The following is a 27794-nucleotide window of genomic DNA, read 5'->3' as shown; positions in this document are numbered from 1 at the left end:
TCATGGTATGAAATTTCATAGCAAAGGCTCAAAAGCTTCTTGAGATATCGCTAGGAAATGAAAGTTTAACAAACAAACAGATGTTTTTATATCATGCCCTTGACCTTTTGACCCCAAATTACTTCGATATAAATATCAGTTCATTAGCAGCGTGCCAGTTACATGTATTAGCATGTTTTACTCTATATATTACAGTTTTTACTACAATATATTCATTTTACAATAAGTCAAAACAGTTTATGAGTTAATATTTCCATTTGTTTTCTCTGTGATTCATCTTTAAAAGGTAAGATCGTTGATTTCTTGATCATTCGACCAGAATGTAAAATTTGCCAAGCTAAAGGTCAGGAGTAAAGAGGGCCTAATCATGTAAATTTTGTGCGTTTTTGTGTCTGACGTCAGTGAGCGGAGATTATTGAAATTGACATGGAAGGCCTCCTGAAAACTAAATTTATTACACACTTTTAAAATCTTAATTAGCTCGTTATTCAAATTATCCCACGTTTCCAACTATCATTGATACATAGTATACACAACACAATAGACAGTGATTCCTTAAAGGTCTTTTGTCATAAATACCATTTTCACCAAAAAGAGAAAAAAACAAACGGTTGAAAATCAATATAAATCATTTAGTTTAATGAAAACAACATTATAAAAATTAATGCTGCATCAAACAATGGTACATGAAATAGACACATAATTTGTAAGTAAATGTTTCGCTGCATTCAAGCAAATGTTCACCAGGAACAACATATTAAGTAGAAAAAAGTGAAAATATAAATGTGTAAAAAAAAAACACACACACGAACACAAGAATACATTAAAACAAAACTTTTGGTTTACAAAAAAAAAAAATCAGAAATAACATCAACAAATAAAAAGAAACAGACATAAGTCTGGGCTCTTGTGTTTTTTGTAGGATTTTTGGGTTAACAATGATTGTATTTAATATTAAGGTGTAACAAGTAAATATTAAAATTGACCTCTTGGTAAATAACCAACTTCTGGGTGAACATCACAAATCTGTACATCAACAGTAATGTTTGCTATAACAAAACAGAATAAATTGCCGTTTATGTTCAATTGTTATCAATTTAATTTAATCACAATATTTCTGTAAAACAAAATTCAGATAATTCTTAAAAAGAAAGAAAAAACCTGTAACTAAATATTTACAAACAACATTTTTTACAGTTAAAACAAGTTAATTTTTTATTTAAAAGTCAGAGTGGTGTACAAGGTTATTTTAATTTTTTTTTTAAAAATCCTCTAAAAACAGTTGTAATATTGTTGAAAAATCATTTTTCAAAAAAACTGTTAAATGAGACAAGTCTTACAAAAATGTGATCTTCACTCTAATAGTCTTGATATGTCTATCTGGAGGAAGTCATTGTAATTTAATTAATTAATTTAGTTCTGAGATAGATCAATTCTGAGGGTGCACCAGAGGAATTTATGATTCTGGAATGGGTATAAATGATGAATTCCCTAATGAGGTAACAACAAACCTCAAGTGGGTGGGGTGGGGGACACATAGTCAATTAATTTGTATCATTATGTACGCATGTGTATAAAAATCGAATAAATATAAACTTTATTTCCCTAAATTTCAGAGAAATATCCGTCCAAGACTGAAATGAAGTAAAATTCACATGTAGTAGATGGTCCAATACAATAGTGTATTCTTTAAAAAATACAGAATACATGCATTAAAAACCAAAATAACTCTATGGTACTATTTTATAAGATATGTAAAAAGTTGCCATATTAGTAATATTTCATTATAAATGAGTTCTTTATAACTGATGTTTACTTTATTGTACATCCATAAATAAAGTGCAAAGATTTTATAAATTTAAAACCTTTCTTTTAAAAAGTTATTAGGATACTGGTAAAAAATAACAATTTAAGTCTTAGTACAAATACATCATAATATAAGTAATAACAATAACAAAAAGTATACATGTACAAGTGTGACTGTCTCACAAAATGACAAATTTTACCAAGAGACTAAAAAATGCGTAAAAGAAACACATTCTTAATTATACTCTGTAATTTTCCCTTAATTGTCTTACTCCTTCTGAGTATTAAGATAAATCAAAATGATATCTTAGTATAACAAATCTAAAATTCTCACTAATATCTTCAAAGAAAGTTTTCAGAAAAACCTTTCTTCCAAGCCCATCTGAGTTATAATACTTGAACAAAATATAAAAATGTTCATTATTTTTACTAACTAGGCAAATCTCAGATCTTCCATTTAAGTATTCACTTAGCAGTTTACATGTATTTGCAATTTTAAAAGAAAAAATGTTTCTCGTTCTCATTTACGTGCAAGGTTTTATGAATTGTATCAACAATTTTATTCGGGTTAGGTAAGGCCATGCAAAGTCAATTACTTGGTTCTCAGGCTTTTTTTCAAGAAATATGATGAAGGAGGGTGACATTTTAAAACAAAAACTTTTTGTTGCCCCCAAAACATGACGAGGCAGCTGTTTACAATGTACAAAATCTCAAAAAATGATAAGGGAAGTGATTTGTTGTTTTCATTTTATTGATTTAGCAATAAAAAGGGTCAAAGAGGCACCCTTGGAAGAGATGAGGGAGGGCCTGAGAACCAAGAAATGATTTTTTTTGCCTAGCAGTTCTAATGACTATCAACAGATTCTGGATTTTCAGTTCCCAGTGTTTGACTTGTCTTGTGAGCTAGCTTCTCTCGCTGTTTGATGTCACATATTATGAGCTGGCTTCTCCCACTTGTACGTTCCCGTATAAATAAAATTAAACCGTGAGCACAACTCGTCACTCTCTCTCTTGAACCACAACTGAAAACAAGAAAAAACACGTAATTCCTGCACCTCAAATCAGGAGATTAATATTAGCACTCTAGGCATCTTATTGAAAGATTAATTGGTATAGATTTCAAAATATTTTATTATCTGAAAATTACTTTTGGTATGTGATAACCAGATTTGTTCTTTTTATAAGTTTATTAATTATGAATATCAATGATATTACAAATTATAATGGTAATGATATTGGCAGTAATGACAGTGTGCTGTACAAATGAAAAATAAGAAAAACATGACATTACTTACAAATGTAAATTCACATGAATATTATGAAGCATTACTAAAAAATATGAATAAAAATAATTTTACAAAATATGACGGACAGTTGACCTTTTCATTATAAAGATTTATAACATATTACACTCATAATAAACTCATGAATAAATATATAACATGCTTTCATATAAATCTTACCCCAGCTAGGGCCTCAATGCATAAACTCAGGTCAAGGTCACCGTCGACCACAGTGATACTGTACAACCTAACCAAAAATCAATATACCTATGTTACCTCAAATTGTAGTTGTAAACAATAACAAAAGTATATCTCGTAAAATAATTTTAAACTTCTTCATAACAAAAGTCTATTAAACATCACTAGAAATAAAATGAATAGCCAATGTGATATGGAACGTTTATCAACAAAACATGCTGAACTTATTCTATTGAAATAAATATTTTCAGACTTTACAAATATTAAAATAACCCTACCAAAACATACTTTACTATTATGAGCAAAGTTATATTAAAGAATGTAAACTTACAGTTGGTACACCTAGCTAAAGATATTATTCAGCTTCAACAATGTTACTGTTCAACACACAGCCTTCATAGCGCGAAACATTTCGTGCAAAATCATAAACTATGAAGTCACGTGATCACAGGATGTTGAAATTATCAAAATATTAAACAATACATTTAAATAAAAACTTATGTGTATTTTCCATCATTATTTGAAAAATGACAATGACAAAAATTATTTTAAATGAAAATCTCAAATACTTTAGCTGAACAGAATTTCTGTTACTAAAAATAGATGTGGAAATTACCCGCAATGACAAACAGTGTATGAAAACAAAGAGAGATAACTCTATTGTAAAAATCACCACATCACATTCTTCCCTGCTAAGTATTTTTGCTTTCCACAGCAAAAAAATTGAAAAATATACACACACAAAAATATTTTTCAGAAGAAAACTATATACTAATTTTCAAAAATATTACAAAATGTCTGATTCAAATCATATTTACACAAAAATTTCTTGCAATTCTAAAACTGATTGTGGCAATTTGTTTGGATTTGAATGTTTTCCTGCGTTAGTTCTTAAAGATCTGCGCAACGGAACCGGCTTCCCTGCTTTTTCTCTTGCATCCTCTGAATGTACGGAGTTTCCAGTATTTGTATTGAATTCACATTTTTCACTTGAATCACATTTTTCAATTGAATCACATTTATCACTAGATTCACATTTTTCACTTGATTCACATTTTTCACTAGATTCACATTTTTCACTAGATTCACATTTTTCACTATGAATTCCCACGGAAGAATCCTCACCATTCACATCTGGCTGTAACCGGTCTGCTTGTATGTCTGATTGTGTTTCTTTATCCTTGGAATCTTTCTGAGCTGATATTTTCTCCATAGGTTGAGGATAGAGAGTTGACCATCCACTTCCCTCATCTTTTTCGATGTTGTCCACAGCATCGACTTTCTTCAGGGAATCACAAAACTCTCCTGTATTTAACAGTTCTGTTCTGGTAACTGTTTTCTTTTCTCCTGAACCATCTAACAACTGTACTGTGTATACGTTATTTTCACGTTTTTCAAGTACTTTGTATGGAGTTGAGTTCCAATGATCTTGAATCTTGTTTCTGCCCAAAATGTGATTCTTCAGTAACACTATGGATCCTACTGGAATAGGTTTTTCATGTGCGTTAGCATTATAACGATCTCTTCTATTCTCAGCATTTTTCTCTATGTTATCTGAAGCTAACTTCATCATATCCTGCATTTTCTTGTTATGCTCTAGAATCCAGTCATCCACACCTTCCTGATTCTTCTCTGAATTTAAAAGCAAGTCTATCGGTAAACGTGGGTTTCGTCCGAACATTAAATAGTATGGCGACAAACCTGTAGACGCATGTGGGGTTGCATTGTAGATGTATGTCATCTCAGCTAAATAATCAGGCCATCGCTTTTTCTTCTCGGGTAGTAAAGTTTTTAATCTGTCATGCAACGTACGATTATATCGCTCACATTGTCCATTCCCAATGGCGTGATAGGGAGTCGTCCTCGACTTTTGAATGTTATAGATCTTGCACAATTCCTTGACTACATCACTTTCGAAATTCCTTCCTCTATCAGAATGAATTCGATGAGGTATGCCGAATTTGAAAAACCAGTCTTTCACCAATACTTTTGCCACTGTAACTGCCTTTTGGTTTGGGGTCACTATAGCTTGTGTAAACTTTGTAAACACATCTGTTATGATAAGCACATTTTCTTTTCCATCACTAGATTTCTCGAGGAGAGTAAAATCTATGGCAACAATTTCCAATGGCTTATGAGCTATCAAACTTCCAATTGGCGGTCTAACAGTTGGTATGGGAGCCTTGGCAATCATACAGCGCTCACATTTCTTGATCCAATGTTGAATGTCGGAATACATTCCTGGCCAAAAACATCTCCTTTTCACGAGTGCGAAAGTTCTCTCAATTCCTTGATGACCAGAATAATTATGCAGAGAGTCCAATACTTGATATTTCAAGGATTCTGGAAGTATTAACTGCAAAAATTCTCCCTCTGAGTCTTGACATTTCTTGTATAGAACACTATCTTTGAGAACTAGTTTGTCCCATTTATGCAGGAGTTTTCGTGCAATGGGTGGTTCCTTCCCAATTAATCTCAATGTTGGTTTATGTCCTTTCTTTAACCACGATAGAACGGCAGCCAACGAAATATCTTCCAATTGTAATTTTGCAAGCTCTTCCTTGGAAAATTCTGGAAACATCTTAGTTGCTGTAAACTCAGAATCATCTTTTGATTTTTCCTTAGACTGCAGGCTCTGAACATCAGTTAACGTTGTACTTTTCACCAAATTGGTAAGAATTTCTTCTGAATATACATGTTCTGTTTTATCTGCACACCATGCCACTGACATTTCCTCGGTTGAAATGGATTCTGCATGAACAGTTTTTCTACTAAGTGCGTCAGCATTCCTATTTGAACGTCCTGATCTGAACATGATCTCAAAGTCAAATTGTGCCAGTTGAGCAGCCAATCTCATTTCTACAGATCCTAACTTAGCAGTCTTAAAATGGCTTAACGGATTGTTGTCGGTGTAAACAACGAATTTTCCTCCTAACAAATAGTCTCTGAATTTTTCTGTTATAGCCCATTTCAAACTAAGTAGTTCAAGTTTCATAGAACTGTAGTTAGACATATTTTTCTCTGTTGGACGAAGACTTCTTGAAGCATATGCTATGACAACACGTCCTTTATCCTGATCTTGCGATAGCACTGCGCCTAACCCGTCGTAACTTGCATCAATTTCCAAGATGAACTGTCTCTTGAAGTCTGGGAATCCCAAGATAGGAGTTGTCGTTAGTGCTTCTTTCAACTTCATAAATGCATGATCACAGTCTTCATTCCATCTCATACAAAATGAACCATCTACCGTTTTTATCCTTGTTCGCTTGGTTTTCTTCTCCTGTTTGGTAAGGATAGCATGTAATGGGGCAGCTATTTTACTAAAGTTTTTCACAAATTTTCGGTAGTACGAACATAATCCTAAGAATGAACGCAATTCCTTCTCAGATTTTGGTTTAGTCCAAGTAGTGATGGCAGATATTTTGCTGGGATCAGTTTCAATGCCTTCACGGGAAATTTTATGTCCCAAATACTTGACTTCTTGTTTGAAGAAATGGCACTTCTTTGGATTAATTTTCAAACCGTGTTTGGTCAGTCTTGAAAATACAAAATCAAGTCTTTCTAGGTTTTGTTCAAAAGTTGATGAGTAGACCAAAATATCATCTAAGTATATCAGTAGAAACTCAAAATTCTTGTCTCCAAGACATGCTTCCATCAAACGTTGAAAAGTTCCTGGACTGTTACACAAACCCATAGGCATTCTAAGGTATTCGTACAATCCTCCGGATCCTATACGGAATGCGGTCTTTGGTATCGACTCGTCATCTAAAGCGACTTGATAGTAACCTTGCGCTAAATCAATGGTGCTGTAATACTTTGATCCACATAAAGCATCCAATGACTCTTCAATTCTCGGTAAGGGAAAAGCATCCTTTACTGTCTTTTGGTTAAGAAGACGAAAGTCTACACATAAACGAAGTGATTTATCCTTTTTCCGAACCAATACAGCTCCGTATGGACTAGTACTTGGTCTAATTACTTGCTGATCAAGGAACTTCTGAATGAGCTGTTTCACCTCTTGCATCATGTGGGGTGGTACCCGTCTATGTGGAACAGCGATGGGTTTGTTATCAGTCAGTTCTATGTGGTGCTTTACCGTGGCTGTAAAACCTAAGTCGTCTTCATCTTTGCAAAATGCTGCTTTATGTTTCTGCAATAAGTGTGCAAGTTTTCGCTGTTGTTCACTACTAAGAGTGGTGTCTATATCAATGTCATATCCGTGTAATTTGATCTTTCCATTTTCATGTTCGGTAATATTTGAATCTATTTCTGTCTCTCCATCAATTTGGACTTGAATTTCATTATCCTTCACTGTCACTTGAACAGAATTATGTAAGGAATCTGCTATTTCTGCTTCTTGAACTGTCCCTATCCTCATCTTAGGATTTAACCACACATCCTCAGTCCCTAAATTTATCACTCGTACTGGCACTCTTCCATTTGAAATCTCTGAATAAGAGTCTATCACCATCACATTGCGTGGTAAATTTCCATGAGGACTTTGAATTGCCTGTACTAGTACATTCGAACATCCTCGGCTTTGTCGTGTAGTACACATCACAGTTACCATGGATTCAGCTGGTACTTTTACTGGAATTCGTCCAACTTTGGCAAAACTAAGCCTGTTAACTTCTGATGTCATTTGATACATGGATAACACAACATTCCATGTGTCACACAAAAGTTTATCTTTGGTATCAGACACGGACTCCAAATGAGTTTTCAGAAGTTTGAAGAAATTACTTCCAAGGACTCCTGGTACTCGGCTTTTCCGTTCTCGTCCAAAATCGTCATCGGGATCCCTCACAACTAATACACCAACATTTGGAATTGTGACTATATTTGGGATGCTAATCTCAACTTCCGCATATCCAAGGTATGGAATAGGTAGGTTGTTAGCTCCAGTCAACTTCATCCAAGAAGTAACATCATGAAGTTTTGGCTTATTATCAAGCAGACTTCTAAAAATGTTTCTATCACTGTTGAAATTTGAGAACCAGTGTCTAACAAACACATTGTATCTTGGTTTTCAATTTTCACTGACTTTACGGGACAAGGTCCAATTCCTTTGTCAAAAACTCTGTCACGAATGTCTGTTTGCGAGTCTTCAATTTCCACTCCTGCAGTTCGACTCTTCACTACAGAAGTTGTTATTCCCCCTGTTTATTTACATCTTGCTTGGAGTTGCTTTTCCTAGCTTCTGATGGGAAAACAGATGGACACTGATTTGCTTTATGACCCTTGCCACTGCACTTGAAACACGTCACATAGTTTTTCTTAACATTGTCAATCTGTCTCTTAGGCTGTTTGGGTTCTGCACATCTTGCGGTAGAATTGAACTTTTCTGTTAACGTCTGCAATTCTCTGCTGTGTCTGTCCAGTTGCTGTTGTTGCTTCAGTAGTAACTTCTTTATGTCTTCCAACGAATCAACTAACTGTACTTTGGCTCCTTCTGATGAACACTGTTGTGGTAGATTACGACTTCTATAATCTTCCGACCAGTCAATCACTGTCTCTCTAAATTTAGGAAAGTTCATATCCTTGAACTGATGTAAGTAACGTCTCATCTCTCTTCTCAAACTGTCATCCCGAATTCCATCAACAAATTTTTCTTTCAACATTGTGTCCTTATCGGTAATCACACTTGAATCTTTGTTGTGGATCTTCTCCATAAGCTTCATCAACGCTAGTGAGTACTTTTGTAGAGTTTCACCCTGTTCTTGGTTGCGCTGGTAAAACTGCTGTTGTAGTGCTGCAATAGTTTGGTAATTAGTTAACACTGAACGTATAATGTTAAATATTTTTTCTGGAGTATCCCTTTCATTCTCTGGTCGTAAGCGTATTTCGTCCTTACATTGTCCACCAATGTTGTCGTAAATGAAATCAAGTTTGGCATCTAGTGGTTCAATTGTTTTTAAGTGTTGTTTTACATCATGAATCCACTCGCATATGTCTGGGTCATTAACACTTATAGGTCGTCCACACAGTTTTGGTATTTTCTTCTCCCTTGCTATGAAAACAGTTTTATGTTCTTCTGATTTAGCGAAACTCAAGTTATGTACATCGGCATTTAATTTTTCAATAATGGTGTTTGCTTTTATTAGTTCATGTTCTAATTTTTCAGTCTTCATAGTTTGAAATGTCAATTTGGCTTTTAATTCTTCTTCCGACATGGTAATAAATAATACACTGTAACTCTCCTACCAAATAAATCCTAAGTTGCTGTAGTTGTCCGAAACAGCTCTTCACATCATATCGTCACTGAACCATTAACTCTCATGTTGATACTGGAGACCTAAATTATGCACATCACACTGCCATATAATCTGAGTTAACCATTAACTTATCCTGTCCACGACGCCATTTGTGATAACCAGATTTGTTCTTTTTATAAGTTTATTAATTATGAATATCAATGATATTACAAATTATAATGGTAATGATATTGGCAGTAATGACAGTGTGCTGTACAAATGAAAAATAAGAAAAACATGACATTACTTACAAATGTAAATTCACATGAATATTATGAAGCATTACTAAAAAATATGAATAAAAATAATTTTACAAAATATGACGGACAGTTGACCTTTTCATTATAAAGATTTATAACATATTACACTCATAATAAACTCATGAATAAATATATAACATGCTTTCATATAAATCTTACCCCAACTAGGGCCTCAATGCATAAACTCAGGTCAAGGTCACCGTCGACCACAGTGATACTGTACAACCTAACCAAAAATCAATATACCTATGTTACCTCAAATTGTAGTTGTAAACAATAACAAAAGTATATCTCGTAAAATAATTTTAAACTTCTTCATAACAAAAGTCTATTAAACATCACTAGAAATAAAATGAATAGCCAATGTGATATGGAACGTTTATCAACAAAACATGCTGAACTTATTCTATTGAAATAAATATTTTCAGACTTTACAAATATTAAAATAACCCTACCAAAACATACTTTACTATTATGAGCAAAGTTATATTAAAGAATGTAAACTTACAGTTGGTACACCTAGCCACGGGCACTGGAAGTTAATGTAAATATATAGTATGTGTATTTTTTTTATACATACACATACTATATATTTACATTAACTTCCAGTGCCCGTGGCAAAATCATAAGCTATGAAGTCACGTGATCACAGGATGTTGAAATTATCAAAATGTTAAACAATACATTTAAATAAAAACTTATGTGTATTTTCCATCATTATTTGAAAAATGACAATGACAAAAATTATTTTAAATGAAAATCTCAAATACTTTAGCTGAACAGAATTTCTGTTACTAAAAATAGATGTGGAAATTACCCGCAATGACAAACAGTGTATGAAAACATAGAGAGATAACTCTATTGTAAAAATCACCACATCACAGGTAAAATGATGAATATTGTTTTATTATATACCTTACTTATATGAATATGTATTTATATCTTTTTTTCTCAAAATACAAATTCAAATTGTGTTGTGATGCAAGCAAATGACCTTGAAGTTTTCACTATTATATCTCTATTTCTCTATTATATACAGTGATATATAAAAGATTTAGAATTTTACATCCAAACAAAGGCAAAAGAACTTGTATTTTATATGTACATGTATTCAATAATTTTATTTTATTTTTAATCTTAAGAGGACAGTATTTATTTTTTTATGATTTAAAGTTGAATAACGACTTCATTTCTTAAAATATTAATTGAAATCAGGTAAAACATCAGAATATTTATTAGAAATTGTCATCTGATTCTGGCAAAAAATTGCACCGACATATAAGCGGGTCAATGGCAAATCCCTGCAAAATAACCTAAAAAAAATACAACCGACTTATAGGCAAGTATATACGCTATGTTTTTACTATGTAATTCAATATTTCATTGGTTTACTTTAAATTGCATGCTTAAATGATATTTTCTGATATTCACTTTCATTGAATTCCTAAATTCTAAGTTCTGGCAAATTATACACTGACAAATTTTTGAACATCTTTTTTGGTTTTTATTCTTAAGAAAACAGTAAAACAAATGTCTTTATTATGCATATGGGTTAGGGTTAGGGTTGTTTGCTCTTTGTTGATGTACCCGACTTTAAATAAATAAATAAAAATAAAATATTATCTTATCTTATATAGCTAATTAATAGTCTGTAATAAAATTATGCAGAAATTAAGCATTTAATATCAAGGCAATTTATTGAAATTCAGTTTACAATAAGTAGATATATGACTATGTCCCCAAACAACCTGAATGCCTGCATTGAATATGGAATACTCCTTTGTTGATAAAAAATGTCATCTGCACCTTTGTCAACTGCTCAGAAGTAATTTTTCTGATGGGTAGTACAGGTAGATTAGATAAAGTGTTTTAATTTTCAAATAAAATTGCATTTATTATTGGGACTTGTTGAAAGTGTTTCTATTTTCAAACAGAATTGCTTTCATAATTGGGACTTGTTGGTTGTCCCAAGCTTTTACATTTGTAAAGACGACTTGTACCAATATTTACCCCTACATAAACAAAATCACCACTAGGCAGAGCACCCCCTCACGGCAGGAACTTCACTGGTACAATGGCAATATCTGACGACAAGATATAAATTCTCATGAAGGGCGTTCAAGATTGATTGTACAATTTTTGTTGTTCAACGTCCCTATCAAGAATTTTTCACTCCTCTGGAGACCCCATTACTTGCTGGTGGAGGGCTGCTAATTTTGTCTTATACATGATAACATTTCCAAAATTCTGAAATACAATTCCCCATTAACCCTTAAGATTTTTTAGCAGTTTTGATGCTGAGTGACAGGTTTTCACAATGGGGACACTAGCTATTAGATTTCCTCCCCAGCTCTGTAATGACTGTCTTCTCCAGATTTATTTTTTACCAAACTTGAATCTAACTATCTGAGGATGTTTTCGTATCAATTTGTGCAATCATGGCTGTATTCCTATTGAGAGGTTTTGTGAAAAATCTTTGAATTCACAAGTATTCCTATGTAAAACTATGATCCCTCTTCAGCGGTTGCTTCTACCTACCCCCCTGGGATAAAGATTTAAAGAAATGTGAAGCTACACTATTTGAAGAATTTTTCATAAAAGTTTTGTCTCAGTTGTTCAGAATAAAAAAAATCAACACCACATCTCCACTCTTGATTATTTCCACTTAGAAGAGAGTTTACCCCCTCATTTGAAAAAAAAACCTTGAATTCCCTTAACCCAACAATGCTTTGTGGTACATTTGGATGAAATTTGCCCAGTGGTTCTAAATAAGTCATACAAATCTGCAAATGGGAAAATTTTATAAACGGATAGAGACAAAAAATATGTGATCAGAAAATTGAGATGAGCAATAAAAAAAAAACAACAGAAAATCAAACACTTCTTTGTAGAAGAAAAAAATGTTTTAATTTAAATTATCCAACTTCCTAAACATTGTATAAAATTATTGTATATATATAAATATGTTAATAACAAATAATTAAAATGATAGAAAGAGAATTATGGTCTCTAAATATGTAAAATAAAACAGTTACATGTAGCTGCTGAAACACTAATGATGATGAATTATGGCTTTGTCATTCATAAGAAGAAGATTTTTAAACAATTTTTCTATATATTTCTATGTAAAACTTGATTAGGTTGGCCATTTTGGCACCGCCTTTCCCAAGGACACAACGTCGACTTGCCGCGGCCAGGATTCGAACTCACAATCTTTCGGTTTGGAGTCCGGCACCTTAACCACTAGACTACCGACGCCACAAATTATAAGATATCATTTGAAAGATCTTGAAATTCTGCAAAAATTTTGTTCTATATGTTTTAACAAAATATTTTTAGTTAAGAAGATAAAAATAATAATATGTGTAAATTTTCGCTCTTTTAGGCGTTCTAATTTTTTACCACTATATTGCACCATTTTGATTAGAGAAATTGAAAATCAAAAACTGCTATGTACAACTTCAATCCTTCTATTGTGTAAAATCAGTAAAATTTCTGCTCCAGATTCTGTCATCTCAGAGCCTTTGTCTGGAAATGAAAGCCTATAAATTTTTGTTTAAATGGAAATAACTCAAAAGCAGAAGTGAGTTTTTGGAATGCTAGACAAAATTCTGATAGAGTTTAGTAACGTCTATAAACTCTGAAAATTTGAGCAAAATCCATTGAGAAATGAGTGAAATATGAGGCCTCAAACTTGGCGTCTTGGAAAAGGGTAATTTATGTATAAATACTGTACAGTCTTCTGGGTAATATATGTATAAATACTGAACAGTTTACTGGGTAATACATGTATGAATACTGAAGTGTCTACTGGGTAATATATGTATAAACAAATTAGAAGTATTTGTGGTGCAAGCTGTATTGTAATAGTTATCTTTGTAGATGTGTTAGTTAGCCTGGTTGTGCTAGCTGTAGGCTTCCAGTTAGCTACTTTCCATTCACCACCCGTGACCTTCACCGAGTCTAATGGTACCTGTTCATCTTACAGGTAAGTTAATATAATGGAGTATTCTATGTTGAATTCTGTATTATTTAAAAGAAAAGTTTTTCGCCAATCACATTTATTTTTTTATTTTTTGGCATGGCTGACTTATCTTCACTGCTTTAACTTCTGGTTGTTTATTGTTTCAGATGGTGTGAAGACTGCACAAAAAATAAACATTGTGGAATTTGTTACGTTGAACTTGGAAAATCCAGGGTTAATGGCTCATGTGTTGCTATGGCCACCAATCAGACGGACGGGGCTGCGTGGGGGCGCTGTGACTCTGACCCTCGACCCCCCGATGTTGTATGGGCCAGTGATTATTGCCCCACGGACTACTTTTGGATGGGACTCCTGGGTCTAGTTCTGTATCTCATGTTCGACACCCCTGGTAAGACTATAGCATGGTTACAAACTGTAATCCAAGATCACTAAATTTTCGTTACACCTTATTTTCACGAAATAGTCATTAACTCTTTATTGGACTTTTACGCAGTGCCAACTCTTATAGTTGACAGCTTACTTTTACACTAGATCTATGTGCAGTAGCTCTCTTACAATAAAATATTTACCTTTGTCAACCTTTAATTCAACCAAAATAGCGGGTTTATTTCAAAGCCTAAATCAGTTGTTCTTAAAGAAAATGACAATTGCAACCACCCTACCCTCAACTCCCGGTCTTCACATGTGAGTGCCCCTAACAACATTAGGGGCACTACCTATGACCACTAGAAATGTGTTCTTTACCAATGCCGCACCTCCATACATGATGCAGGTTTAAATGTCAAGTAAACTGTCAACTGTGAAATCAGTGCTTCTTGTAAAAGTCCATCAATGAGACAGAATTTTCACTAATTGTTATTTTCATCCATAGAATCGTAAGGAACACTTTAAAACACGGGAAATTGTTATTATCATTGATAGAATCGTAAGGAACACTTTAAAACACGGGAAATTGTTATTATCATTGATAGAATCGTAAGGAACACTTTAAAACACGGGAAATTGTTATTATACATTGATAGAATCGTAAGGAACACTTTAAAACACAGGAAATTGTTATTATACATTGATAGAATCGTAAGGAACACTTTAAAACACAGGAAATTGTTGTTATACATTGATAGAATCGTAAGGAACACTTTAAAACACAGGAAATTGTTATTATACATTGATAGAATAGTAAGGAACACTTTAAAACACAGGAAATTGTTATTATACATTGATAGAATCGTAAGGAACACTTTAAAACACAGGAAATTGTTATTTTACATTGATAGAATCGTAAGAAACACTTTAAAACACAGGAAATTGTTATTATACATTGGTAGAATCGTAAGGAACACTTTAAAACACAGGAAATTGTTATTATACATTGATAGAATCGTAAGGAACACTTTAAAACACAGGAAATTGTTGTTATACATTGATAGAATCGTAAGGAACACTTTAAAACACAAGAAATTGTTATTATACATTGATAAAATCGTAAGGAACACTTTAAAACACGTGAAATTGTTGTTATTTATCCATAGTATCGTAAGGAACACTTTAAAACACGGGAAATTGTTATTGTACATTGATAGAAATTGTTATTATTCATCCATAGAATCGTAAGGAGCGCGTTAAAACACGGGAAATTGTTATTATACATTGATAGAAACGTAAGGAACACTTTAAAACACAGGAAATTGTTATTATACATTGATAGAATCGTAAGGAACAATTTAAAACACAGGAAATTGTTATTATACATTGATAGAATCGTAAGGAACACTTTAAAACACAGGAAATTGTTATTATACATTGATAGAATCGTAAGGAACACTTTAAAACACAGGAAATTGTTATTATACATTGATAGAATAGTAAGGAACACTTTAAAACACAGGAAATTGTTATTATACATTGATAGAATCGTAAGGAACACTTTAAAACACAGGAAATTGTTATTATACATTGATAGAATCGTAAGGAACACTTGAAAACACAGGAAATTGTTATTATACATTGATAGAATCGTAAGGAACACTTGAAAACACAGGAAATTGTTATTATACATTGATAGAATAGTAAGGAACACTTTAAAACACAGGAAATTGTTATTATACATTGATAGAATCGTAAGGAACACTTTAAAACACAGGAAATTGTTATTATACATTGATAGAATCGTAAGGAACACTTTAAAACACAGGAAATTGTTATTATACATTGATAGAATCGTAAGGAACACTTTAAAACACAGGAAATTGTTATTATACATTGATAGAATAGTAAGGAACACTTTAAAACACAGGAAATTGTTATTATACATTGATAGAATCGTAAGGAACACTTTAAAACACAGGAAATTGTTATTATACATTGATAGAATCGTAAGGAACACTTTAAAACACAGGAAATTGTTATTATACATTGATAGAATCGTAAGGAACACTTTAAAACACAGGAAATTGTTACTATACATTGGTAGAATCGTAAGGAACACTTTAAAACACAGGAAATTGTTATTATACATTGATAGAATAGTAAGGAACACTTTAAAACACAGGAAATTGTTATTATACATTGATAGAATCGTAAGGAACACTTTAAAACACAGGAAATTGTTATAATACATTGATAGAATCGTAAGGAACACTTTAAAACATGGCAAATAGTTATAATTCATCAATAGAATCATAAGAAGCGCTTGAAAGCATGGGAAATTGTTATTATCCATCCATAGAATCGTAAGGAGCGTTTTAAAACACAGGAAATTGTTATTATACATTGATAGAATCGTAAGGAGCGCTTTCAAACACAGGAAATTGTTATAATTCATCCATACTTTAAAACGTGCGAATGAAATTTTCCCGGGTTCAGTGTCTTTCGTAATTACATGAAAAATAGAGTTTTTGCCAATAAAAAGTGATTTACAGTAAATAAATTTGAGATTGCTAACATGTAGGCTTTTTTACACTCTGATATTCCTTATGAATTCTAGGGATGGGTCCCATGCCATGGACTATAAACTCTGAAATTTGTGGGCCAGAAGTATGGGAAATGCAATCTCCACAGGAACCAATTGGATCTTTAATTTGGTGGTGGCCATGACTTTCTTAACACTGACAGAAAGTATTACTAAGTATGGTGAGTTAAATTTTCAGGGTTTGGGTGAGGTTATTATCATAGAATTATCATTATATATGACTTACAGGACATGGTCTTCCATCTGTTTATGATACAATCAATATATTACACAATTATTAAATTATCAGAATGTACTGGTTACTTGTTGGGGGGTTGGTACTGTTCTTTTCTTTTTACGGGTTATTTTACAGGTACTTACTGTACTGGTTATTATCTATTTATAGGTACCTACTGGTTGTTTGTGGGTGTCGTTTTCTGTGGACTCCTGTTTATTGCGGCAGCTTTGCCGGAGACTAAAGGTAAAAGTCTGGAGGAGGTAGAGACTCTCTTCCAGGGATCCGTGTGTCCGGGCTTCTCCAGGAAATCACACAAAACAGAAAATTCCACGTGACTTAAAACAAAACCTTCTCCAGGAAATCACACAATTCAACGTAACACAAAACAAAACTCTTCTCCAGAAAAACGCACAAAACGGAATTCCACGTGACATGGAGACGGAACCAGGCAGCTAATCAGCGATATGGGAACCAGCTTAATGTGATAACAGTCCAATGGACCTGGTGATATTGTGATGCATGATGAGTAATGCTCAGTGCCTAATTCAGATCTCAGAGAGATGGAGTCATAAAGTGCAATAACTACTTAACATTACATGTATAAATACAATGTAATTTTATGTATTCTATGCATTCCATGTGCCTTAAGTAATCATAACTGGGGAGCAATAACGTTACCAATTGTCTTTCCCTGAGAGAATATTTTGTGCCATGCATTCTTTAAAAATGCATTTTCTCATTCTTATTCTAGCTGTGATAATTATATAAATATATAATATGGTTTTTATGTATATTCTGATATTTGAGATATAAAGGGTGCACAACTTTTTTTTTCTCTGAACAAGTTATTAAATTCAGTTAGTAGCTTAATTATAATTCTACTATATACTGTAAACTGATACTTAATTCATTAATAGTGATCATATTTTATTTGTACATTTTTATGTTGGTTATGGACTTTATGGGAAGCACTGACTTTTACAGTTAACTGGTTACTTTGACAATTAAACCTGTATCATGTACACTGTATACAAAGTGCTAATCGAAAATCTACTTGATTTGGATCACTTGCTATATTGCTTTGGGTACTCTGATGCATTATGGGTAAAAAAGAAAATTCTGCAGGCAAAATATGAATAAAAGTAACTTTAAGAAATTACAAAACTTATTATACCTTTATAGAATCAATGTAAATTTATTTGAGAAAATTTTTAAGTTGAAACAAGTTAGAAATTCGATACCATTCTCATTTACTAAGTTACAATGGGATTTTCGCTCATTTTGCATTATTTCAATTGTTCTTAATTTTTTCAAACTATATTCTGTTGTAAACGTTATTGTATCTTAGTTTTCGCCTCAATTCACCCACGAAACATCATATGATTTCTATAAATTACACTTTTTAGAGAAATTGGGCTATTCTTGTTTTGAGTGAATGCTATACTATGTTTGCAACATATTTTTGCGATGGCTATACTTTTTTCGGATCCTTTTTGTGATTTGCATGAAATTAAGATTTATTGTTTTTTGTTAAAATTATTGCGATTTAAACAGTTTTGAAAAAGGTATTGGCATTTATTATCCCAAGAGAAACATTTATCAGTCGAAAGAAGTTAAACAGAAATAAATAAATATAGAATTTGATGAAATGTGCTATCATTGCTGGTGTTTGTGCGATACTTGATTTGCGTTTTGTCACGATTCTTACAGAAATGCTATGTTTGATTTGAGTAGAATAATTCTTGAAGAATGAAGCCGTATATAGGGGGAGTATAATCCAAAGACACTGGTTTATGTCGTTAAATAACTTATTGATAAATACACGTAATATAATTTTACTTATGTTTTAAAGGTATGTAAAACGGAAAAAAGGGCTTCACAAACTAATCGAATTTTTTCCAAAGCTCATGATAGGCGTAAGACTGAATGCGTTAACCACAATATGCTACGGTGTCTTCTTGTTGTCTGTGTGTCAGTTTGCTTAAAAAGAAACTAATAAGTTGAGACAAATAAGGTTTTTCAACCTATCATTTATTTTATCTTGATTTGTTTTATTTTTGGCTTACTTCTCTCACCAAACTGTTAGACCTTTGTTTTTATACTTAATTTGATTACGAAATGTTCCATTCACTTAATCAATACCCCCGGTACATAGGGCTCACAGCGTTTGTGACCGATCAACAAGGGATGCTTACTCCTCTAGGCACACGTTCCAATCTCTGGATCTCTGGTATTCCGGGGGGGGGGGGGGTCCGTATTTATGCCCTACCCACATGTTTGTATTGTTTGTATATTTTTTGACATAAATCAATGCTCATTATCCTCATTTTTTTTCATTTCTGAAATATTCAACTTTTAGATAGAATGGGTTCAGACGCCATTAAAAAAACACAATGCATTTACTAGAATACCTGGTCCGTTCACATTCAAAAATAAATCTTTATTGCTAGAATCATTTAATATAAACGTACCCATTTTCGACTAAATAAGTCTAAAAACAATTTTCAATCAATATGCCTTTCAGAACAATATATGAATCTAATATGTTGAAGATGACATTACCTACAAAATAATTTTAGAAAAATAAAACTTTTCCGTCATAGAGCGGGTGATTGTCCTCGCCTTGTACACCTTTTTTCTCTCTTTTATAAATTTATGATAAAGAGATTATAATGCAACTTATGTAATATTTCACCTATTTTCACACTATCATCAGACATCAGAACTTAAAACTAAGAATCTGAAACAGAATCTATGAAGATAAAAGTTTAATTAAAATTTGGCATTATATCCCCATAGACAGATCCAGAAAAGCGGATAAAGGTTAGGGGATCAAAACCTGATAATTTTTTCAAATTCACTAAAATTTAAGAATATTAAAGTAACCATATCAAAATACCCCCCCCCCCCTCCCTCCTTCCCAAGAAACGCAAACTCTTAACAGTCAGTCTACGATAAAAGAATATAGTTACGGAAGTTCACTGATTTTCAGGGATATGGTATGATTTCTATGAAAAAAAGATCCATGCATTTCTTTGAGAAATGTGGTAACCATTTGTTTTCTTTTTATAACATGAATTTTTTTTAAATATTTCATGCAATCTCTTCTTAACACTTATTTGGCTGAATTGAAATTAGTAAATGAACGAAGCGGCATTAAGATTTGAAGTTGAATGCGTTTTAATTAATCATTAAATTATCAAATCAAAACTTTGAATGCATATATATACCACTAAATATTTACAAAACCATGTATATATGTAAAGTCTAAGAGTTGAAATCGATCTTTAAAATTTTACAATATTACATGTAAATTGGTGAGCAACATGAAAATTCTTAATTTGGTATGTTTTTGTTTATGAATGACTATCATAAGTTGATAGGAAAAATGAGAATATATATGGAAGAATGTAGCTTGTCCACCAATTAAGCCGACCCCATTCCTAACCATAAAATAGGATTTTTGTGTTGGGATCTTTTAGTGTTATGGACAACAATGTAACCCCCTCCCGTTTCCAGAAGAAATTTATGCTTGAGCAATCCTTTATTCCGGAATGAAAAAATAAAACTAAACATATAAATTAACGAAATAAAAACGTCATTACAGTTGCTTCCATTAGAAATTAAAAAAGATACTGTCACGAAAGGTTCAAAATGTTAAAGGTAGGGGTATAATTTATTTTATTAAAAGAAAAATAAGTAACGTCAGGTGCCTGTGTGTTTGTACTCTCCTAAGTAACTTACCAAGAGGCCACACTACTTTTTCTATAATTTATATAAATACATATGTATCACACTCACCGATTGAGCATAAAATGCTCAAGGTGAGCATATGACACATGGACCTCCGATGGACTGGGCCATTGTTGAAATGTAAGAGGAGTCTTGGGAAGAAAATATTGTACAGTACTGTTGGAAACACAAAGTAACGTCAATAAATTAATTTACTCATTGCACTAGGTCTAAATGCTATATTTATACTCGAAAAAAGTATAGCTGTCATGACAACAAAGATAGCTTTCTTGATATTTTCTACGCAAACATAATATAGCTCTGGAAAAGTTGGGTAGGTGCATATTTGATGTAATTGCCAGGCTATAAAGAAGACCTTGTGGTCGAATTTGATAGCTTACGTTTGATAAAGATTCATATTAAACATTACAATAAATGTTTTATTGAAATAATGTCAACAGTCCATTCCAGTGGATGATTAGTCGAAAAATGACCATTAGATGCGTGAAAAACGCGTGCTACCGATGTTTATGGAGGGGTAGATGAAACAAAAATATGATTATCTTTAAATATACCAAGAAGAAGTCTCATATTGTTTGAAGTAGTTTTATTATCAGTAAGAAAACGTATATAAAAGCACATTTTTTGCCTAAATGTGCAGACAGAAACTTCGAATGACGCAAACAAATATAGCTAGTGATCCAAATCAAGTAGACTTTCGATTAGCACTTTGTATACAGTGATGTACGATGGTACTGAATTGATAAGAAAATCATTTTAGTGGCCATAGGTGTTGTACAAGAGGCACTAACATATCCAAGCCGGTATTTAAGCATAAGTCGGTTGTCGTTTATTTCAAGGGCAACTTATTTGTGCTTTGAAATAACCCATAATTTTCCTGATATAACGTTGAGTTTAATATTATATTCTAGAAGAGCTACCGTACATTGTCGTAGTGTAAAAGTAAGCTGTGAACTGTAAAAGTCAGCGCTCCTTACAAAAGTCCTATTGTCCACTAGAGTTAAAGATACATTATTATTTACAGTAAAACTGGTTTAATCTTGACATCATTGGTTCCAAAAAAAATAGACCAGAGTAAAAACATTCCTGGCAGATTAAAAATTTTAGACAAAGGCATTTAGTGAAATGAACTTAAAAAGTTTATATCATATATGTTAATCAAGATTGTGGATTTCACATCATCTGGATTAAACAGGTTTCACTGTCACGAACAACAAAGACCTGTAGAAAGTTGACTCAAACGTCAGTTAATGAGAAATACTGCTTTATAAATCAGTGGCGGATCCATGTATCTTGAAAAGGGGGAGGGGGCAGTTTTGGGGTCAAATAGGGGTTCAAAGGTACACCAAAAATAATCGACTTATTAAGGCATGTATATTTTTGGCTCGCCTCTAAATCTGCCAGTGCATGTAAATTTATGTACCGGTAAGTTTAAAGTATTATGGTACTTTCACTTTCTATATACCTTGTAAACATTTCATGTGCCTTTATTATGAAACTCCCAGTTGAAATATACATTAATATTAAATTTTTAAACACATGCCAATTTCAACCATTTTTTAAGTGTATATAGTAATATGAAAATTTTAAAATGTGCTAATTTCAGCGAATTTTTTAAATTTTACTAAACACATAATGCACCTAATACATGTACACCATCCTGAATTCAAGCGCCTATATGCTTACGGAAACTCTATTCTATAGAAGCTTGGAGAAAGAATTATCAAAGATTGTAAAATGTATAAAAACAGAGCTGGTTACACAAGCTTGCCTCTCTGAGATTTTTACACATAAACTGCATCTGATATTAGTGAATAAAATATATAAATTTGGTAGATAGGCAAGCGTGTGCTCTATGTTTTCAGAAACAAAATGTTCTGTAAAATAGATGAAAATTTGCATGAAAATGAGAAATTTCGAAAATTGACCTATTTCCTGACCTCACTGTGACCTCTGTATATTCTTAATCTTAGAACCAATAGCAATTTTGTGGTAGGGGTGACAACAGGTTTTTATAGATAAACTGTTGGATCATTCTGAAAGACACTCAAAATCGGGGGCCAAATACTGGACTTACCCTATCTTGTCCTTTAACCCGACCAGCCTCCATACTTTTAGCAACATTGAATGTAATGCAGTTGCTTAGAACGACTTCATATGTTTATTCATTCTTCTTTAAAAAAACAAAACAAAATAAAGCGTTTAAGATTTAATAGCGCTAACCAACAGCACTGGATGGACAGTCGATAACGCCCCTCCGGCACGTGCAGGTCACGCCCCCACGTTGTATGTGGTCCCCATCTCTGTACAACCTAGCAAAGAAAATCATCGGATTAGGTTTATTGAGGACCCTCTCTACACTGCACACTAAAGGGTTCTAATTCTATGGTATTTTTCAGCAGTAAAAGTGATCTGCCCTTAGACCTTAATTAAAAAAATTAATTTACAGTATATTACTTATTTTTTAATCAATTCAAATTAAAATAGTGTAGAAAGGGTCCATAATATATTACAAGGCAGTCTAAATCAGAACACAGCGTCTTACATTCCGCCCTCTGTACAGGTGCCCGCTTGGAAAGGGTCACCTCCAGCGAAGGGGTCCCCACCGGTGATAGAGAAGGGGGTGGAGCTAACGCTCCCCGGGGTCCCCGTACACTCAGTCATGTTCTTGACGCGAAGATGGTAGGCGTTCACCCAACCCACCTATGAAAGGGGGAGTGTGGAAAATTTTATTATACTCAGTGGCAAATCTTCCTAATAATATGACAGAAATATACTGAAAAATGGAAACTTACTGCTAGGTTGCTGTGATATTACCTCATTTTGGACATTGAGAAGTTCGTACCAAGTGGCACCAAATATGTGTAAGAAGCCGCCCTTTGTGACAAAACAGTCATTATCGTGTAAAACTGCTAGGACTTTGTGTTCTTCTCCCGCTATAGAATCAAAACAAGTTAATGTTAACATTATTGTTGTGTTAGAATAAGACATTGGATAATTTAATCTCTTAACAATTGTATATCGTGTAGAACCGACAGGACTAATTACGTTCCTCTTCAGAAATAAGTCATTCTCTGTAGATCACTAAATTTTCCCGACACCTTATTTTCGCGAGATAGCCATTGACTCTTGATTAACGAGACAAAATTTTCACGAGTTGTGGTTATTGCTATATATAATCTTATACAATCCTATTGTACGCGAGAATTAAATTTTCGCGAGCACACTGTCTCGCGTAATTACGGGAAAATAAAGTTGTCATGAATAAAAGGGATTTACATTAAGTCACTGTCAACATAATTAACAGACAAGCAAACAGCTGAACTGAACTAGAATCGTTGATTACAGGAACAAAAAAAAAAGAAATACTGTCCATAAAGCTAATTCTGTATAGTCATCTAATTTAGATACAGGCAAAATATACCAATTATTATCCCTTTTTTCATAAAAAAAAAATGACTACATTAGTAGTATGTTTTGAATATTAATATTACATTTGTTTAAAGGTAAGGGTTAGCAGCCCCCCCCTCCCTTCAGCAGTGCCCCTTCGATCCCTTTAATTAGGGTCAGTTCTTGATAACGATACAAAATTTGACGTGAGAATTTGTAGAATCCTCATCATAAGAACAGAAGGGCATTATTATCTATCTTTAAAACTTAGTTTATTAAGAAAACTGATTCTGTAGGATTACAAATGGCAATATATTAGTATTAAAAGAACCCCTCGTAAATTAATTCTTGGAGGGTGTAAATTCTTGGATGAAAGGTACATGTACCAATGAATTAAACAAATATTAAGCCACGACGAAATCTAATTATTTCACAATATATGAATGAAAAGTACATTCTGGAAATTGGACACTTTTCCCGAACAATCTGTGTACTGTTTACATGAAAGAGGCAAACAATGTCTTATACAAAATCTTAGTAGCTTAGAACAATCCCTGACGTACATTTCATGATCATCAGTGTCCTATACAGAATCTTAGTAACTTACGTCCATCCCTGGCGTAAATATCGTTATCATCAACGTCCTATACAGAATCTTAGTAACTTATGTCCATCCCTGATTAAAATATCGTATTCATCAATGTTCTATACAAAATCTTAATCCCTGACGTAAATATCGTTATCATCAATGTCCTATACAGAATCTAAGTTACTTACGACCATCCCTCACGTAATATCGTTATCATCAGTGTCTTATACAGAATCTTAGTAACTTACGTCCATCCCTGATGTAAATATCGTAATCATCAATGTCCTACACAGAATATGAGTAACTTACGTCCATCCCTGATTAAAATATCGTAATCAACAGTGTTCTAAACGGAATCTTAGTAACTAACGTTCATCCCTGACGTAAATATCGTAATTAACAATGTCCTCTAACGAATCTTTGTAACTTACGTCCACCCCCTGACGTAAATATCGTAATCAACAATGTCCTCTATAGAATTTTAGTAACTAACGTCCATTCCTGACGTAAATATCCTTATCATCAGTGTCCTATACACAATCTTAGTAACGTTCGTCCATCCCTGACGTAAATATCGTAATCAGCAGTGTCCTATACAGAATCTTAGTAACTTACGCTCATCACTGACGTAAATTTCGTTATCATCAGCGTCTCATACACAATGTTAGTAACTTACGTCCATCTCTAACGTAAATATCGTTATCATCAATGTCCTATACAGAATCTTAGTGACTTATGTCCATCCCTGACGTAAATATCGCTATCATCACTGTCCTGAACAGAATCTTAGTAACTTATTATCAATGTCTTATCCAGAATCTTAGTAACTTACGTCCATCTCTGACGTAAATTTCGTTATCATTAGTGTCCTGTACAGAATTTTAGTAACTTACTTCCATCCCTGACGTAAATATCGTAATCATCAGTGTCTTATACAGAATCTTAGCAACTTACGTCCATTTCTGGCGTAAATATCGTTATCCGCCACACATAGGCATAGTCCCCTCCGTAACGTGTCGTGTATCGTGGCGCCCCCTACACTCCCTACCAACAGAAGAAACAGCCCCAATGTTGTCATGACATCTACAAAGTACTAACGTGACCTCTATAGAGAACTAAAGTGACCTCTTGTAGATAAAAATATAGTCCCCCAAACGAGGAACTATTTCTTATCTTTCTGCAGTGGTCTGTATTGTAGGAATCGTTACAAAGAAAGTATATTTACATGGAGTGCTGCAGTATCAAATCAATGTGATAATTATTTACAATTCGCAGAAATAAGGATTTTTTAAACAATATTTTTTCTGTAAAAAAAGTGTTATAACTACATATCTAAATATATTTCGACACTTTAAGGGGGCGATCGGGACAATAAGTTAAGTCATGGTATGAAATTTCATGGCAAAGGCTCAAAAGCTTCTTGAGATAACGCTCGGAAATAAAAGTTTAACACATAAACAGATGTTTTTAAATTATGCCCTTGACCTTTGACCCCAAATTACTTGGATATAAATATCAGTTCATTCGCAGCATGCCAGGTACATGTATTGGCATGTTTTACTGTATATATTACAGTTTTTATTACAATATATTCATTTTACAATAGGTCAAAAACAGTTTATGGGTTAATATTTCCATTTGTTTTCTCTGTGATTAATCTTTAAAATGTAAGTGAATTGATTTCTTGATCATTCGACCGGAATGTAAAATTTCGCCGAGCTAAAGGTCAGGAGCTAAGAAAGCCTACGTCATGTAGATTTTGTACGTTTTTGTGTCTGACGTCAGAGGGCGGGGACTACTGAAATTGACTTGGAAGGCCTCCTGAAAAGTAAATTTATTACATACTTTTAAAATCTAAATTCGCTCGTTATTCAAATTATCCCACGTGTCCAACTATCATTGATACCCTGGCATACACAACACAGTAGACTCCTGAAAAGTAAATTTATTATACAACACTTATAAAATCTAAATTCGCTCGTTATTCAAATTATCCCACATGTCCAACTATCATTGATACCCTGGCATACACAACACAGTAGACAGTGATTCCTTAATGGTCTTTTGTCATAAATACCATATTCACCAAAAAGAGAGAAAAGAAACGGTTAAATATCAATATGAATATAATTTAGTTTAATGAAAACAACATTATAAAAATTAATGCTGCGCATCAAACAATGGTACATGAAATAGACACATAATTTGTTAAGTAAATGTTTTGCTGCATTCAAGCAAATGTTCACCAGGAACATTACTTATTAAGTAGAAAAAAGTGAAAATATAAATGTGTAAAAATAACACACAAGAATAAATTAAAACAAAACTTTTGGTTTAATAAAAAAATCAGAAATAACATCAACAAATAAAAAGAAACAGACATAAGTCTCGACTCTTGTGTTCTTTTGTAGCACTTTTGTAGCACTTTTGGGTTAACAATGATTGTATTTAAAATTAAGGTGTAACAAGTAAATATCATAATTGATCTCTTGGTAAATATACCAACTTCTGGGTGAACATCATAAATCTGTACATCAACAGTAAGGTTTATTATACCTCTGTTTATTTTTTCTAAATAAAAAGAAGACGAATAAACATGCTATTTTTTCTAAACAGTCTCTACCGTGAAATAGTTTTTGTGCTATTTGCCCATGGTGAATAGTCCTCAAACTATTTAACGGCAGCATTCGATTTCCCTCGCTTTTCATCTCTCAAAAACTTCTGATTTTACATGGATTGTGACGCGTATATATTGTGACGTAACAAAAGTTAAGTCAGAACCGGTATAATATGGAATATCTTAATTGTGTGCACCCTGGACTCCCAAAAGTTAACAAAATTTAAGTCAGCATCGGTATAATAAAACACCTATTTACTGACTATTCGGACAATAGCAAGTTTAGGTGTATTCTGTTATAACCAAACAGAAGAAAGTGCCATTTATGTTTAATTGTTATCAATTTAATTTAATCACAATACTTCTGAAAACAAAATTCAGATAATTCTTAAAAAGAAAAAAAAACTGTAACTAAATGTTAACAAACAACATTTATTACAGTTAAAACAAGTTAATTAATTTTAAAAAAGT

General features: G+C 32.9%; 2 protein-coding genes and 2 long non-coding RNA genes across 5 annotated transcripts in view; 2 read left to right on the top strand and 2 right to left on the bottom strand.

Moving 5' to 3' along the window:
- LOC134277892 (proton myo-inositol cotransporter-like) overlaps nucleotides 1-17788 on the top strand; it is a 34453-nt gene extending 16665 nt beyond the window's left edge. Inside the window, exons 9-10 of one of the 2 annotated variants that reach the window (XM_062760185.1) lie at nucleotides 16812-16918; nucleotides 17143-17788. In XM_062760185.1, the coding sequence (XP_062616169.1) occupies nucleotides 16812-16918; nucleotides 17143-17309 (274 nt within the window). In that variant the 3' untranslated portion in view covers nucleotides 17310-17788. The remainder of the gene's footprint in view (nucleotides 1-16811; nucleotides 16919-17142) is intronic. The other variant, XM_062760183.1, reaches the window with a different exon arrangement.
- LOC134277897 (uncharacterized) lies at nucleotides 619-27794 on the bottom strand. Its single transcript, XR_009994345.1, has 2 exons — nucleotides 27730-27794; nucleotides 619-1161 (listed from the first exon to the last, which is right to left on the bottom strand). It is a non-coding gene; the product is annotated as an uncharacterized LOC134277897 (long non-coding RNA).
- LOC134277895 (uncharacterized) lies at nucleotides 22924-25829 on the bottom strand. The gene is made up of 4 exons (XM_062760192.1): nucleotides 25661-25829; nucleotides 23545-23663; nucleotides 23273-23430; nucleotides 22924-23039 (listed from the first exon to the last, which is right to left on the bottom strand). Exons 1-4 carry the CDS (start codon nucleotides 25782-25784, stop codon nucleotides 22946-22948), a joined length of 495 nt encoding a protein of 164 aa, XP_062616176.1. The 5' UTR covers nucleotides 25785-25829; the 3' UTR covers nucleotides 22924-22945.
- Nucleotides 27128-27780, top strand: LOC134277896 (uncharacterized). Its single transcript, XR_009994344.1, has 2 exons — nucleotides 27128-27246; nucleotides 27610-27780. It is a non-coding gene; the product is annotated as an uncharacterized LOC134277896 (long non-coding RNA).

This window comes from Saccostrea cucullata, unplaced genomic scaffold (assembly GCF_032062105.1).
Source record: "Saccostrea cucullata isolate Sc308-1 unplaced genomic scaffold, CSIRO_AGI_Scuc_v1 ctg1250, whole genome shotgun sequence".
NCBI lineage: Eukaryota > Metazoa > Mollusca > Bivalvia > Ostreida > Ostreidae > Saccostrea > Saccostrea cuccullata.
This window is presented reverse-complemented; position numbering and strand designations above follow the sequence as displayed.

Bases quoted from the DNA above. Each gene is read 5' to 3' on its own strand.
- LOC134277895 (XM_062760192.1), bottom strand. From the start codon at position 25,784: ATGACAACATTGGGGCTGTTTCTTCTGTTGGTAGGGAGTGTAGGGGGC. The intron at 23,664-25,660 runs GTAAGTTGCTAA...TTGATTCTATAG, and splicing joins TATTTACGCCAGAAATGGAC to CGGGAGAAGAACACAAAGTC. The intron at 23,040-23,272 runs GTAAGACGCTGT...TTTCTTTGCTAG, and splicing joins ACCTGTACAGAGGGCGGAAT to GTTGTACAGAGATGGGGACC.